The 17,901-nt window shown below is 37.9% G+C and overlaps 1 protein-coding gene across 1 annotated transcript; it reads right to left on the bottom strand.

Annotated features, from left to right (window-relative positions):
- Positions 1-500: 500 nt before the first annotated feature.
- On the bottom strand, positions 501-16,746 carry NUDT12 (nudix hydrolase 12). The gene is made up of 7 exons (XM_080682461.1): positions 16,696-16,746; positions 13,948-14,159; positions 12,813-13,402; positions 10,505-10,672; positions 7,422-7,535; positions 4,521-4,720; positions 501-3,420 (listed from the first exon to the last, which is right to left on the bottom strand). Exons 2-7 carry the CDS (start codon positions 14,151-14,153, stop codon positions 3,310-3,312), a joined length of 1,389 nt encoding a protein of 462 aa, XP_080538587.1. The 5' UTR covers positions 14,154-14,159; positions 16,696-16,746; the 3' UTR covers positions 501-3,309.
- Between the last annotated feature and the right edge of the window lie 1,155 nt (positions 16,747-17,901).

Raw genomic sequence — 17,901 nt, 5'->3', positions numbered from 1 at the left:
TTTACCGATATTCTTTACCTGCTCTTTAAAAGAGTTAGTTATTTTTCCAACTAAATAAAATATGTAGGCTTCTAATTCTTCTAGTCCTTCTCTGAACAGTAAACAAATGAGAAATTCAAAATGCAAAGATTGGTAATATTGCACAAGTAATAAAAACAGACATTAGACTAGATACATAACTTTAAATATGAAATAAATTATTGACATGTATATGTAGGTCAGAGTGTGTATATATATACACACACAGCATATATATATATATATATATACACACACATATATATATTATACATGTAGACATACATACATATATGTGACCCAAAATTATGCAATTAAAAAGACTTAAACAAAAAATTTAAGTCTTCCAATATAATAACTTTTAAAAAGGCTTTTGTACTTTTTATTTACATATTAAATAGATAATGACTAAAATTTGTTTTATTCCATTTTTTTTAGAAGACATTTATCAAAACATTAAAGAACACACATAACACACAAAACAGAAAACAGATAAAATTTTTAATTTATTGTTACATTCATTTCCATTAGAATACATTCATGGCACTTGAACCGCTACCATTTTTTGGCTATTCCTTCTACTTAATGTAGCTATTCACCTCTCAGAGGTTAGCAATATAAGAATAATTCTTAAAACAATAACTTACTTAGATACTGATTTTCCCTGAGTACAGGATTAAATATCAAAACTAAATTTATAACTACATTTTGTTGATACTTTGTATTTTACTTTGCTATCCTAACATTATGGAAACCTGAAATTTTTTATGTAATCTTGGGATCTATAAGTATTAAAAGTACATTCGAAATAAAACTGAACCTTACGTCATTATACTTCATAATAATCAAGGCAAATCATTTTCTAAATATGAACATAGTTCAGATTTTATTATGTATCTGAATGTCCTGTGTCTTAATTTTGTCTAAAGTCCTGCTATCAATAAGTCTTCATCAATTATTAGGAAAACCATTGTTTATCAGTAAAATAAAGTTTTATCGAATAAAATTATTTAAGTTAATAAATTTTAGTATCTAAAATGTTAATTAACAATATTTGGTAAACTAAATTTATTGTTATCATCTGTTACTTTGATTTATCCTGCAAATACTTTTAGTAATAGTTTCTACTTCCTATGAGAGGGAGAATCCTGCACTAGATTACACAGTAGAGACTGTTGTAATTAAGTTACTTAATTGTAATTACAATTAATTGTATTAAAAATTATAAAGTGTAATTGTGTAACTTTCATCATAAATTATTTGAATTCACCTTTAATGAATTAAATTCACTTTTTAGGATTTCCTTTACCTTAACTAATCCATAAAAGAAGGGCAATGAACTATCTATATTATCCTTAAACTCTCTTCCAGTCTAACATACTATAGTATAGAGCCAAATTATATAAATTTATATATTTAACCATTAGCTTTTAAGGCAATCTCAAAACAGCCTTGTAAAATGTGATAGTTCTTTGTTGCAAAATTGTGAATTACTACAATTTACTTTCTCTAGAATCTTACTGATTCATTTCTAAGATATATTTATTTTACAAAGACTTCTTAGAATGTGATGATTTAAGGCTAAAATCAAAATGTTATATTTGAGTTTAATAAAATGAGTAATGGTTATACAATTTTTTGTTAATGCAGATACAACCCATATCAGAAACTGCCATAAAGCCAGTGTTTTTAAAAAATATGTAAAGCTATCTGGGATTTATATACCATCTGACCTTTGAGGAAAATTCATTTCAAATATGTTTAATTTCAGTGAAAAAGCATAGAATCCCGATTTGTCTTAAGACTTTGAGTAGAACTAACAGATTGATAGGTTAATTTTAGGTTTAAAGAGGAGGTCCTAGATAAAATAGTATGCTCCCACTTATTCTGATCACTAGTAGAGTTATCAAAATAGAAAATTCTTAACACTGATGAAACAGACTAGTAGCAGCACTGTAACTGTACCTCTGCTAGAACAATGGAACCAGGAGAAAAAAGTTTACTACAGTGGGAAGATGAGAAAAAAATTAGCTACTGATAACTGAAACTTTATTGTAATGGAAAGATTAAAAAAGCAAGCTCAAAATTCATTAAAATTATTTTGTCTAATTTCTCAAAAAAGATATGACATAGTCACGGTTTTTATTAAATATTAGGGGCCCAGTGCACAAATTCATGCATGTTGAAAGGAACTGTGGGCCGTGAGGTTGTGTTGGGCACAGGGGCAGGTCTCGGCCCATCCTCTGCACTCCCACCCGCCCCTCCCACTGTGGCCCCTGGTTCCATCTGCTGGCAGGCCCACTCCTGCAGCCGCTGCTCCCATGCGCTGAAGGCGCCAGCCCTGCTCACACCCATTGACAGTGCAGAGCGACTGGGGCTGGCGCCAGCAGCGGGTGCAAGCGGGGCTGGCACCATCAGCGGGTGTGAGTGGCAGATGCTGTCCCAATCGCCCCTCAGGAGCAGGGGGAGGTGGAGAAGCCCTCAGGGGCAATCGGGGCTGGCAGCCACCACTTGCATCCACTGACCGCACTGAGTGATCGGGGCTGGTACCGGGTGCCGGCAGTGGGTGCAAGCACTGGGCGGGACTGCAGTGCACGGGAACAAAGAATTTTCAGCAACCACCATAGGCTCACCCCAATGACAGCGACTGGCGCCCCGCCTTGGTCTGGCTCCCCCGCTCACCTGCTCCACCATACCACCGTGGCCATGTTCTGCGCTCTGCCACTTGCTGCTGATGCCCGCCATGTTCCACGTGCGCCCCCTGGTGGTCAGCTCACTTCATGTTCGGTTGTTCTATCGTTCGGTCTATTTGCATATTAGGATTTTATATATATAGATGTACATCTTGAGATTTAAATCTGCTACTTGAGAATTCCTTTTGAATATGTTTAATTTCAGTATTGGGTCTTTAATGTCTGGTCTAATGCTTACAAAAGGTGCTGGAATTTAGGTTACTTACATTTTTAGAACTTACTTCTTTACAACATGGTATCTCTTATTAGCAATATGCTTTTGTGAGATAAAATTATGGAGCACAACCAAAAAAAACCCAAAAAACGACTGTTTACAGAAGGCTGATCCAGATTTAACAAAATCTGAGGCAATGTTGTAATTTATAAAGTTAAGAATTCTGTGGTTAAGATGAAAAGTATACTTGAAAATATTTTTAAACACCTAATATGGTATTTTGTGTTGTGACATTCTAAAGAGCAGTGAACATTTCTAATATCATGTGAGGAAATAAGTAGTATTAGAAATCAATTAGTACTCAGTCAAAGTCTAGTTATTGATTTAGAGATTGGGGTTCATTCCAATCCAGTGTTTGATTAACTGATGTGCAATCGCTCGGCTTGGTGGCACGAAGAATGCCTGCTGCTTCCCTTTGGTCAGAACATCCACAACCTAAAATACACATAATAAAATGTATTAGGATTTCAACACTCTCATACTTAAATATTATTTCTATGCTTATACAATTCAACTTAAATGTGAGAACTTTTATAGTGAATGACAACAGTAAAAAGTGATTAACATCCATATTCAACATGCAAAATTTAGTACAGCATCTTTAGTTGCTTCAATGAGTTTGTGATTCAATTTTTAAAATATTCGAGAAAATAAGGTCATGAAAAAGCTAAGTATATGCTCCACACTTATTTTCAAAGTAAAGTCAACTTCTGGGATAGGTTCCATTTTAAAAAATTCTGGGAAAAAATCTAATTTCTACTTTTGGAGTTTGAGCATAAAATAAAATTAATTTTATTTAGACATAGTCAGAAGGATTTCAGGTGTTCAATACTGCAGTGTATCCATTTGTTTTCTACACAAATACTCTGGGTTATACAAAATACAGACAAGTAATTTATCTCTCATTATAATACTTAATGATGTTTCAAAAAGTTCTTGTGAGTTTTGTCTTCTTATCCTTAAATATATTTTAAATTGAGTAAGAACTTTTCACAAATTTTAAGCTTTTTATACTGATACTAGAGACCCGATGCACGAAATTCATGCACGGGCATTGGCCCTGGCCCCTTCCCTCTGCCACTGCGACCAGGGGCCTCTGCCTCAGCCCCCGCCTGCTGTGGCTTTGTCCGGAAGGAAGGTCGTGTGGAAGGACGTCTGGTCTAATTAACATATTACACTTTTATTATTATAGATTTTTTTTAGAGAAAACTGTTTTAAAGCTATATATTAAAATATAAATTGTCTAAAAACAATATTTCTGTTTTTCATCTCTGATATAATGGTTACCTATTTTAAGTCCATTAAAAGGTATTAACCTAAAGGAATGGCATTTGATATTAGAAAATGGCACAGAATCAGCATTACTAGAAGAATCTCAGAGAATGACTTAACACATCAATTACACTGTAATCCATGCATGATGAGAGGCCATAGCTATTCATTCAACTTGCTGAAAACAAGTATCTTTGCTGCATGCTTAAACTGATACAGTCAGAGAAAAATCAATAGAAGAAGGAAATTAAATTGAACTTTACCTGTTCTCTAGTGAACCAGTGGGCATCCTCTATTTCATTCTTGTCAACTTTAATTTCTGTAGACACTGCCACAGCTAAGCAACCAATCATTAAGGAAGAGGGCATTGGCCATGGTTGACAAGAGACATACTGAACATGGCCAACTTTGACACCACTTTCCTCTTCTACTTCTCTCCGAACAGCATCTTCTATAGTCTCCCCTAATCAAATGGGGCAAAAGAACAAGTAGCTGATGAACATGCCCTGTACATATTGTGCTAGGAATGGTTCAAACATTGGCAATCACTTTGGACAGAAACCCAGTTCAAAGAATCAGAAAGCAGAAGCCTAAAACTAGATTGGAATTCAAGAAAACATTATTTCTTAAAGTTTATGACCACATACAAAATCAAAACAGCAACAAACTTCTCATGTCTTAAAGGTCCAAATTTTTAGTTACATTAAAAAAAATAACATATACAACTATCTAGCACCTACCTTTGGCTAAACACTGTAAATACTTTATATATTATTTCATTAATATATTATCACTAAATAGTTATAAATTATAACTATTTTTTAATGGCTAGTCTTTTCCTCACTAAGATCTTCAAACTTTTTTTTCTTATGTTGTCAATTATTACAGATAACTGTTTTCAAAATAGTTAGAAAGCATATAACACTAAAAGTTTAAAAACCACAGTAAGTGAAATTCAGCGTTTTTCTTTTATTTTCCTCTGTATCAGCAATTTTCAACCGGTGTGCTGCAAGAATTTTTAAAACATGCAATACATGACTATTTAGTTAGGGGCACTGACCTCTTTTCCCTTAGGCTGTCAAGTGAAACACGACAACAGCCAACACAACAATAACTGACCGATGTGAATGCCTGTCTTGAACAATAAACATATGTCATATAACAGAGGTGCATCTTATTGGTCATGCTGCATAATAAGGTTCAGCCTGATTGGTTAATTCTTTGTACCAGAAATCCTTATATACAAGTATAAGGTACCTGATTTTTTAAAAAGTCACTTAGGAACAAAAAGGAGAGGTAGTTACTATTATATTTTTGTAAATCAATCAAGATTATACATATTTTATTTGTCAGATTGGCAAAAAATATATTTTGTGTGGGCTGCAGAATTTTAGTAATTAGTTTATGTGTGCCATGAGATGAAAAAGGCTGAAAGTGGCTCTAGATGACTGCTGAGTCAGCTTTAATAAAATAAAATGATGCCTATAAATGTACTTTATATTTTGAATTTTTGGAATTGAGAATTAGGATAGAGGGAATGATTTCTAAGTTAAGTTTATCTGGAAGTTTAGAAATATTGTGCTTTTTAAATATAGCTTTCTTTTTCAAATAGATTAATATATTTCCTATATTGAAATTAACAACTTATATTCACAAAAAACAGTGAAAAGATGAGTCATTGACTAGCATAAGATATTTGCAAGATCATAACAAAATAAAGATTAGCATACAATACATATTTTAAAACTCCTAAAATCAATAAGAAAAAAGGATAGACAACTAAAAACAAAAACAGGCAAAGAACATAAACATGTACAACTCAGGGGTAAAGAAAATTGGATGCCTATTACACATTTGGAAAAGATACTCCATCAGCAGGGAAATAAAAATGAAAAATACAGTGACACTTTCATATCCACCAGAATGACAAATTAAAAATTTGAAAACTCTAACTTGGTGTAGATTTGGAATAACTGAACATTTCATGTACTGCCAGAAGGAATGTAAATTGGCAGGGACACTTTAGAGAGCAACTTGGCAATAACTAAAAAGGTTAAGATGCTCATATCCTATGATCTAACAATGATACTCTCAGGTATATATACTCTAGATAACTCTTGCAAATGTGTACAAGGAATGGTATAAAAATATTCATTGCAGTGTTGCTTGCAATAGCAAGAACTTTGAAATAAATGTTCAATAGCAGAATAAATAAATTGCAGGATATTCATAAATGGAATACTATACAGCAGTGAAAAAAGTAATCCAGAGCTACAAGAAGCAGCAGAGTGATTAAGATCATGGACTCAGAGACAACAGCCCAGGTTTAAGTCCCTGCCCTATCACTTACTACCTGCTTGATTTGGGGCAAGTTACTCAGCCCTTATGCCTTTGTGCCCCATCTATAAAACTGCTGAGGATCATATGATTTAATACATGCAAAGCCTTGAGAACAGAGTGTGGCTCTAATATATATTTATTACTATTATTATCTAGTAATGCAGATTAATATTGGAAGTTTGAGGTTAAACATGTATTAATTAGATATATTCATTCATTTATTCTGCAAATATTTATTGAACTCCTACTATGTAAGAGGCACTGTTTTAAGGGTTTGGGACACACCAATGAATAAAACAAAGTCCCTGCCCTTATGGACTTACTTTCTGATAAAAGCAGATAAATAGAGATAGACAAATAGATACATACAAAAATACATACATACATACATACATACATACCATGTTAGGTGGTGATGAGTGCTATAGCAAAAAAAAAAAAACCTGGCAGGATAACAGGGATTGTGAATGCAGGCTATGGGGCTAACGGATGTATTTGGGGCTATCAGGGAAGGTCTATTTGAAAAGATGACAGCTGAGTCTAGCACAGAAGGAAGTGAGGTGTAAATCATGCTGATATCTTGGATAACAGCAATATATGAAAGATACATGAAAGAGCAAGTATTGAATTTTTAAAACACAAAATTATTCCATTAGTAAAAACAAAAGTTGTATCATTTAAAATACACAGAAAATATGTAAAAGTAATGGTTTTATTTAATAATTTATCAAAGATTATTTCTCAAATGCTGCCTAAAATATTTATTTGTAAGTTATTATACGTTAAATAAAAATTATTAGAAACATTATTTTTAAAAAGCTTACCAGGTTCAATAAATCCAGCAAGGCAAGTAAACATGCCTGGAGGAAATCTTTTCTGCCTGCCTAAAAGACATTTCGTCCCATCTGGATGAATAACTTGCATGATTACTACTGGGTCTATTAAAAAAAAAATCATATGTATGAATAACAGGAAAAATAATTTCCACTCATTCTGTATATACAGTCACTGTCTAGTAGGATAATTAAAAGGTATATCTACTGTACGAACAAGACTTGTCTAGTTACAAGAGATTGTTTCTTTCTGCCTAATGACAGTATTTTAGGGAAGTTATATAGAATACTGTCAGTAAGCTAAAAGATCATTTTTGTCCTCATTTTAATAACATTTATTGTGTACTTATGGTATGCTAGGCATATCCTTTTTTAAAAAATGTATTTTTATTGATTTCAGAGAGGAAGGGAGAGGGAGAGAGAGATAGAAACATCAATGATGAGAGAGAATCATTGATTGGCTGCCTCCTGCATGCCTCCTTCTAGGGATTGAGCCCACAACCCAGGCATGTGCCCTTGACGGGAATCGAACCTGGGCTCCCTTCAGTCCACAGGCTGACACTCTAACCCAGCCGTGGGCAAACTACGGCCTGTTCAGCTGTTCTATCCGGCCCGCGGAGCCGAAAGAGCGGAGGGTTCTCTTGCTCTCCCCTCCGCTCCTTTACTTTGAATTTATATTAGTTCACACAAACACTCCATCCATGCTTTTGTTCCGGCTCTCCGGTCCAGTTTAAGAACCCATTGTGGCCCTCGAGTCAAAAAGTTTGCCCACCCCTGCTCTAACCTCTGAGCCAAACCAGGTAGGGCTCTTATCCTATCTAATAAAGAGGGAATATGCTAATTGACCATCACTCCATCACAAAGATGGCTGCACCCACAGCTGAAGCCAAGTTCCCATAAGGAGCCTTAACGAGCAATCAGCAGGGACCTGAGGCTACACCCTCTCCCACCCCCATAGGGCTTGACAGGGGACCTCAGGCTGCGTCCCCCACCCCAGCACCAGGCCGGGGGACCTGAGGCTGCGCCCCCCTGCCTGGCTGGGCTTGACAGGGGACCTCAAGGTGCACCCCCAGTGCTGGGTTGGGGGACCTCAGACCGCACCCCCCGCTCCAGCTCTGGGCCAGGGGACCTGAGGCTGCACCCCCCTGCCTGGCTGGGCTTGACAGGGGACCTCTGGCCGCACCTCCCACCTTGGCACCAGGCCGGGGGACCTCAGGCCATGACCCCCGCCCCAGCGCCAGGCCAGGGGTCCTGAGGCCATGCCCCCCGCCTGGCGGGGCTTGATGGGGGACCTCAAGGTGCGCTTCCCATCCTGGTGCTGGGCTAGGGGACCTCAGGTTGCTCCCCCCGCCCCAGCGCTAGGCCGGGGGACCTCAGCCCGTGCCCCCCACCAGGTGGGGCTTGATAGGGGACTTCAGGCCACGCCCCCACCCCAGCACCGGGCCAGGGGACCTGAGGCTGCACTCTCCTGCCTGGCAGGGCTTGACAGGGGACCTCAGGCCATGCTCCCCACTCAGCGGGGCTTGACAAGGGACCTCAAGGTGCACCCCCAGTGCTTGGTTGGGGGAACTCAGGCCGTGCCCCCCGCCCAGTGGGGCTTGATGGGGGACCTGAGGCTGCACCCCCATGCTGGTGAGGCTTGACGGGGGACCTGAGGCTGTGCCCCACTCCCGGTGCTGGGCCGGGGGACCTGAGGCTGCGCCCCACCCTGCCTGGCGAGGCTTGACAGGGGACCTCAGGTCATGCCCCCCACCCAGCGGGGCTTGACAGGGGATCTCAGGCCATGTTCCCCACCTGGCAGGGCTTGACAGGGGACCTCAAGGCATACCCCCCACCCTGGTCTGGGCTAGGGGACCTTAGGCCACGCCCCCCTCCCCGTCCTGGCACCGGGGCAGAGGACCTGAGGCTATGTCCCCTGCCTGGTGGGGCTTGACAAGGGTGGGAATGGCCAGGTCTGAATCTAGCCCAATGTGGGTGGGGGCTGGCTGGGTCTGGGTCTCACACAATTTTGAGGCGCCTGTGGGTGGGTGGGGACTTGACTCTGGGTCCTGTGGTGAACCCCAGACTCTGATAGGAGGAAGGTTTTCATATACATTTTACTAATTTGCTTTCATCTCTGACACTTCTATTATAGAGAAAGGGCAAATAGCAATATTAAATTATTTCCTCTAATTAATCCCCTCTTAATGTGCATGAATTTCGTGCACTGGGTCACTAGTTTTTTTTTTTTTTATAAGAAAAAAATATGAGTAGATAATACATGGCATGAATAAAATTCTAATTTTACCATAGTAAATGTAGTGGATTTTTCTTTCCCTTCCATCCTAATCCGTAATAAAATGTTTTTAAAAGCTAAGGTGGCTTTGTGATTATGTTTAAGCTATTAAAAAATACATATACATATAAATTAAATACAGTTCATGTCTCCAGATGTCACTAATCTAGTGAATTATCCTCTCTATATCATGACTGAGATCCAGGAATCAGATGTAAAAGGTTCCTGAGCAGTAAAAATACATGTCACTAAGCCATGCACTTTACTTACTCATAGGAGACCTCTTCAAGTGTTGCTTACTTAGTCTGTCTATTCTTTTTCACAGTTTGAAAGGGCTGGGTTATCAGATTTCTAAATCAACAGTAGTCTCAAAGCAATTAGGAGCAGAGAAAGTATAGGCAGATGCCAGCAGTTATGAGAAGCTAGCTCCAGGCTGTACTGCTTGGGTGATGCCTCAAACAGGCACTAAATTGTTGGGGCTTCTTTTTTGGTGTCTCTGAACTAAGTGGACCCAGATTGGTGGGCTTTTGAAATCATGTATCTCAACACATCAAATTCATATTGATTAACCCAGAGTTAAGAAATGGCTAATTATGTACAATGTCCTTTACTTAAAATTCATGCAAGTATGTAATAACTTAATACTTATAGACTTAACGGTTAAATTAAACATGCTCTTAACAAAAAGGTCAACCTCTCAGCAACTGAAAATCTTGTCTTTCTAGAATGTCTTATTTCTCAAGATTCCAGATGGCTGAGATTTCACTGTAAAAGAAAAAAAAGAAAAGAAAAGGCTTACCAACTCTTGGATATGATGTATTGTGAACGCCATGGAGGCTAGGGCAGTCTTCTTTTAAGCATACTCTTTTATAGCCACCTTCTTCAATTTTAGTTGCACTTCCACAGGTTGGGCAGAACTTATATCGACTGTGCCAGGCAAGAACAGATCTTGCTTGAGCTACAACTCCTTTTTGAGAAAAACAAAAAGTTTTAATTCTGTGACAAATTATAAACAAATTAATATATAAGTAAATATTCTTGAATCATAATAAAGACATATGGTATAAATGTTTTTAAGTCATATAATATACTTCTGAATAGCAGTGTGATCAAGAGTTTAGTATTCCTATTTTTATGATGTGTACATTTTTTAAAAGTAAAAGATTTAATTCTACATATGACAAATGAAATTAGATTTAACTTTAATTTGAACTAATAAAATATAACTCATCTAAGACATTTCTAGTATTATCACCTTAGTTTAGGTTTCAGTCCAGGTTACTATCCATCTTACACACTGTATTAGCTCAGACTTTTACTGCAGGTGATTTTGAAATTTTGGACATACAAGGTGTATAGTGACTCTACAAATAGTGACTTTATAATGGAAACTTTTCTAAAAATATGTTACAAAGGTTGTTCCTAACTTGGACTTGAACTAAAAAAGGCAATATTACAAACTGTTGGTACCCATCTCTACCTTGGTGACTGGCTAAGCCACTACTGGTCCATGTCACTGTGGAACCTATCCTGTTTACAACTGGGAACTGCACATAATATTAAAAAAATAATGCTGTTACAACATTCATATCCTTGGAAGGGCCTTCCCCATTACCTAAGGGAAGGGGAACACTGACAAGTGACCCCTTCATCACCTCCCATTAACTCCTCAATCTATCATAACCGAGCTTCTTTTCTTCCATTCCACTGGTACTCCTCTTGTCAAATTCACCAAAACCTTCATACTCTCCAAACCAAAGAGCTTTAAAAAAACCCACGAAACTTTGTCTTTGTCTTACTTATATTCTCAACGGCATTCAATGCATTTGACCAGTACCTCCAAAAAATACTCTGCTCTCATGGTTTCCATGTCTCCTGTTTTCTTCCCCCTTTCTTGGCCACACTGTCAACATCACTTTTGATGGCTCCTCTCTTTCTACGTGACCTTTAAATTGAGAGGGACTGAGGTATGATTCTGAGATTCTCTTTCTTACTTGCTCTCAATTTGAAGTAATCTCAGCAGTTTCCTGGGATTCAAAAACCATCTTTGTGTTGATGACTCCCATATGGGTATCACCAGTTCAGACCTCTCCTCTCCTCTCTCCAGATTCTAATATCCTCTGAAATTTAGCATGCCCAAAACTAGTATCTTGATTTACTTACTTTAACTAGTATCTTGATTTACTTACTTTACTCTTTCCTGCTTCCCTTGCTCTACTCATCACCCTATATTATTTTATTTAAAAAATAGTATCATTACTTACCAAATTACTAAAGTCTCAAGCCTAGCAGTCATTCCTTTCCCTTCATTATTATATACTCTATCCTCATTCCATCAAGTACTGTCAATTTTCTCTCAAAAATATATCTTGAATGTACCTCCTTTTCACCATTTCTAGTATTATCACCTTAGTTTAGGTTTTAGTCCAGGTTACTATCATCTCCCTCTCACTTATAATAGTCTCAACATACTGATCAAGCCCTATCAGTCCTACCTCCATAATATCTCAAACTCTCTCTTTCCTGCCACTCCACCACTAATCTAAGCCAATAAAATATCTTACCTGGGATACAGTAATTTCTAATCACCTCACAACAAGACTCCTGACTTCCATATTTAATTGCCTATAATTCATGATCTACAAAACAGCCAAAGTGACGGCTTTTGTTTATTTTTCTTAAACATAGGTCAGGTTATAATATTTAAATGGAATTTAGACTAACACCCCTAGTTGCTTATCATGACTTGAAAGGCCCCACATGAACTGGCATACCCAGCAACAGAAAAAAACGAAATAGTCCAAGTCTTTGCCATCATGTTCATTGTACAGCAGGCGCTCAATCATTATTCACTGAAGAATCAAATGAAACCATCATGCTTTAGGGTTAATTCTGGGGAAATTTGTCTTAGCTGATTAAAATTGCTGTAACTGCCCAGGAGAGTAGTCCCCTAGGGTGAGAGCTTTATAAAGTTTCTAATGAAGATATAGCTTAAATTCATTGCTTACTGAAAAAAGCATGCCCCTAGAAACTGTAGATACATACAACTCCAATAGAGTTCCAAAGACCAGATTATTATCAATACAAGTATAGTGTTCACTTCTTACCAGCTTCATTTTCTTTCAATTGCAGAAGAGCTGGCATTGGAGGATGAAGAAAATAACAATTTTCATGTCTTTGCTTAAATTCTTCAGCAGCAACAGGATCTATACCTAGAGCAAACCAGGCAACCAACCCATCTTCTTCTTCTCTTGGGACTTCCCCAGTATAATTAAGTAACTCTTTTTTCATTTCAAGTTCTACTCCAAGGAAAATCAAGGTGATCTTTTCAGGCTGAGCCAAATAATCCTTTATATCTGTGTAGTTCAGCTGACAAAGCCTGACTTCTGGCTGTTGGGACCTTTCTTTGTTGCCACCCAGAGTAACCAAGGGATTTAAATCTGAGAAAAGTATATAAACTGTGGCTGGGTGGCTTTCTTTAGCTAGTAGCCAGTCAGAATTATTTCTTTTTTCACTTTTCCGGTCCAACAGCGTTTTGCCAAAATAATTTTCACATTCTTCTACTTCATTGGTTAGGAACCAAGGCTTCTTCCCACCTTTATTATTAGCTAGTAAGTTAGCTATATGCTTGTAACCCCAAAATTTAGCAATATCCAGTGCAGTCTGCCTTGATTTGTTGACAATGGATCTGTCACACCTATAGATAAAAGGAAAAATATAATAGGAAACAAATGTTTTCTTCAGTAGTTAATATTTTCAGATGCATATTATAGTTTCTTTATTTAATGCTTACATAGATTTTTCTTCATTTAGTACATAATTTACAAGTGGGAAGGTTAAAAGAAATAATCATAAATCATGAAAAGTTATAGATAGTGGCCATTTCAATTTCCTGGAGAATTATAAAATTAAAAAGCAGTATGTACTATGAGAAATTAAAATTCTACAAGGGATTCATGGTAGTTACAGTGGGTAAACTTACATTTTATCTTTTGGATAAAAATATTAGACTAACTCGTAATTTTGCTTTGCTATTAAGAATGAAAAATTAATTCCGGAGTAAAAAAAGTTACAAGCTTCTAGTTAGAAATTATGCTACATTTTTGTATCACAAAACTGGTCAATGAGTTATTTACAAGTCCAATGATATAAATATGGCTACAAGAAAAGTTTGAAAAGAAAAGATGTAACCCAGAAATTAAACCATATAATCCTTCAGGTGGTATAGCCTCAAATGTTTACCCTTTCTCAAGTAGAAATTGGACAACATCTGGATGCCCATTCCTTGCAGCATACATTAAAGCAGTCCAGCCATTTTCAGAAGTTTCATTGAGGAGAGATGGAGAATGACTCAGTATTACTGTTAACCTGGCAATATCTCCTTCTGCAGCTGAATAGTGAAACTGGGAAACTATTTCTTGCTTTGGATTTCTTTTTATAGAAGACATTTCGTCCTTAAAAAAAAAAGAAAATAGAAAAAAACTCATTTGCAATTGCTCTTCATATCAATGATTGAACATTATCTGAGTGCTGATATAATTAGAATAATTATGGTTTCTAAAACATAATTAGCAAAAGGTAATTAGCAGTCAACTGTCATCACAGCATACATTTCAAAATTGTCATCAGTTGGGAATTTTAAATATAATTCAACATGAGGGATATATACATAACATACAGATATTTGGTAATACAGATGAGGGGGCCATATTCTTGGGAGAGGGACCAGGTAACAGCTTTACAAAGAGAAGCAGGTATTTGAAGTAGACCAGACATACTTCAATGGGAGGAGGGTTTAAAGCAGATAGAAGTAAAGGCAGAAGTTTTTAGCAGATGACAAGGAGTATTTCCCTTAGATATGCAGTATCAGAAACAGGTCCCTGTCCTCAGAGAAATTAAGAACCTTTAATAAATTATTAAAAAGCTAAGTTTCTCATGAAAACCATGTATTGCTTTTCCTTGCACAACTCTGCAATCTATCTGGAATTGATTTTTTTCAAGGTGAGAGGTAAGGGTCAACATACATTTTTATCTTATAGAGTAATCCATATGACTTGGCATCATTCTTGAAATTACTATCTTGTCCTTTTGCACTGTAGCATTATCTTTGTCATAAATCAGATGACCATATTTTTTTTATCTATTAGACACTGTTCTAATGGTCACTTTGTCTACCCTTGAATCACAGAAACTTTTTAAACCCTTAACTTGGTCTGCTTTGTCATACTGTGCTGTTTGAGTAAGAAAAAAAATACAGGAAATAATTGTTTCATGTCTCTTAATAAATGTTGCCTAAACATGGGTTAAATGCAGTAGGGCAAAAACTGAACTATTTTTGGTGGAAATGGTTCATGTTTCAGTTGTCTATGAATTCCTCAAAGTACCTTTTTTTAATGTATAATTTTTTTTCTATGAATGCAGTTAAGAAAATATTTGGGTTTCTACTATTCTAAGCAATAGATATTTATGCTAAAAAGAAGGAAAGGTTACAATCCATATTTTTTGAAAGCAGTTGTCTTTACGGTTCTGACACTACAAATTTGGCAGATTAATTTTATAGTATGAGTAGGGGGAAAATGGGCAAGAGAGTAACTTTATTTTTGTTTACCTTTTCTGTTTATATCTTTCTACTACTTATAAGTAAGTGGGTAAAAACTATAAGTAGGGGAAATATATTCACAGGAATATAAACATTTGAATAAGACCTAATAATGAATATGTTTATAACGTAATTAAAAGTGACTTCTGTATTAGAAAACAATATTTTTCTTTAGATTTACTTTAAAACTTACCTGATCATTGTCTTCATATTGAGCTTTCTAAATGCTTTAAAAATATTATAATACACAACTTTTAAGGACTTTGTTTTGAAGCACTGCTATATACAGACTCATGTGTAGTCTCCCTTCTAAATTGCCTTTCTCTTAAATTTATTTGCTATAAAATCTCAGCATATAGGTCCTTTAGTTAGGTTTATTGTAAGCAATATTTCACTGCCTCATTTATGAAGTCATGGTCACTTCCTCACCATCCCCACAGGCCACTCCAGGTGTCTGCAAAACTGTCCTCCAAAACACAGTACCATTCAGCAGCCCCCGTGCGAGGCTCATGACAGCACAGTATTTTCAGGAGAAAGGTTTTTAAAATGCTCACTTCCCCCCTTAGCTTTCTCAGCATAAAAGCTATCTAGAAATAGAACCATTATTCATTCCAGAGAAGCAGGGCCAACTCTGAATCCGGCTCTAGGGCTCCATTTACTTTTCGTCTCTCCCTGACAGGTCCTCCATGGGGTAAGGACTGGAAGGCAGGATGGGGTGATTCAGTTACCTAAATGCTGCCCTTGCTTTCCAAGACATTGCTTTCCAATGACCCCTATTCTGAGGGTTCATTTAACAGAATCTTAGATTTTATCCAAACCAACGTCCACTTTTACTGATGCTGGTAACTCGGGGCCATGGCTTGCCCAGGGGAGGCAGGGCAGACCTTGAATGGGGCTCCGTCCCCAAAGTCACCCACCGTTACCTAAGGAACCCCCTTCCCTGGGCACTCAGGATGGTCCTTTAACCAATCAGGCGCCACCCACGCCGGTCTCTTCAAAGGGTCAAATGCCCGAAACAGTTTATTTTCTTGCCACTACTATGAGTCCTTCTTTTAATGTGAAACCAAATCCGAGGCAGCCTTTCCTTTCACCACTTCAGAGACCGGGCTGGGAAGGCCCCCGGGGGCCCCCGCGGCGCTGCGCTCCCTCCCGGGCCAGGTGGTGGGGTCACCGCTCCTTCGCCCGCTCCCAGGGCGAGGCTGCGCCCCAGGACCCGCAGGCCCGGCGAAGGCGCGGGGGTGGGCAGGGGGGAAGCGGCCGAAGGCATGGAGACGGGTCCCCGGCCCCTGACCGGGCGATGACTGACTCGCCACTGCCGCTACTAACCAAGTGAAGACCAGAACAGCGGAAACCCGGACGTGGTCAGGGGACAAGGAGAACCCCATACTTACTCTTCTCAGAGCCCTATAGAACCTTCCTGACTTCCGGTAAAGGGCCGGTGACCTCGCACAGCTTTATGGGAGATGTAGTTTGAAGGTCCAAGGCTGTGCACCACCCTAGAAGGGGTGGGGTTTTGGGGGAAGACAGTCATATTGCACAAGAGTTCCAGGCTAGGACAACGGGCTTCCAGGAGGTGAGTGAAGGATTGGTGATTCTTCCAGGTGAGATGTGTAGAGTGTGGTGCTGGCTTGGAAATCTCGAGGTCTGTGGAATGAACTTAAGTTTTCCAGTAATTTGCACCAGTCGATAGAGTCCAATGCAATGGAGTGTTCAAAGTATTCTTTTTTTCATGTTAAAGAAAATTGGAATATGACTTGGACCAAGACTTTACAGTACATGACCTTAAGTAAGTTGTTGGCCTCTGAACCTCAACCTCCTCATGTGAAAAATGGTGCCATGTGTTGATGCCCACCTCATTCAGTAGAAAGTACATACCAAGTGCCCACAACACACCTTCGTGGGTTGCTGTGAGGTTTAAATTGGATAATGCATGCAGTGCTAAGTCTATAGCTAGTACCCTCGACACAATTATTATTATTGCCGCCGTTGTTTATTATGCTCCAAAACCTACAGAAGTTATGTGAGTCCGAGATTACAAAGGTAGGTGTTGGCAGTCTTCTAACTTCCAGATTTTTTCTTTACTAAGTTGTATCTTGGGCAATCAGCAACAATTAAGGAGTCAGGAGTTCTAAACCACATGGCCAGCGATATTCAAGGAGAGGAACAGTCACCCTGGGGGCAAGGTCCCACCCTACAATATGGTGTTTCCGGTTTTGTCTGTTGCTAGGCACCCAGAGCTTTGGCCCTGGTGACCTTCTGTACCTGGCCTATCCTTTCTACTCTGCTCTTGTCTGTCTAACTACCCAATATCTCAATTAGAAGCTTATCACAGTGAAGTTTTATGTTCCCATCAACATTGTACTTTCATAACTGCTCTTTTTAGCTTTATTTATGCTTCTGTCCCTTAATAGTTGTCTTCAGTCCTTAATGATTTCAGTGATTAGGCAAGAGGTTAGAAATACTAAGTTTTAGTTAATTCACTTGGAATATCTAATCTTGCTATTCCAACATATGTTAAAGTAAATAGTAAAGAAGTTAATATATTAGTAATGTAGCATAAATAATTATTAATATATAATCTTCCAGTCCTTTAGATT

Source organism: Plecotus auritus (genome assembly GCF_963455305.1).
Source record: "Plecotus auritus genome assembly, chromosome: 7".
Taxonomy (NCBI): Eukaryota; Metazoa; Chordata; class Mammalia; order Chiroptera; family Vespertilionidae; genus Plecotus; species Plecotus auritus.
This window is presented reverse-complemented; position numbering and strand designations above follow the sequence as displayed.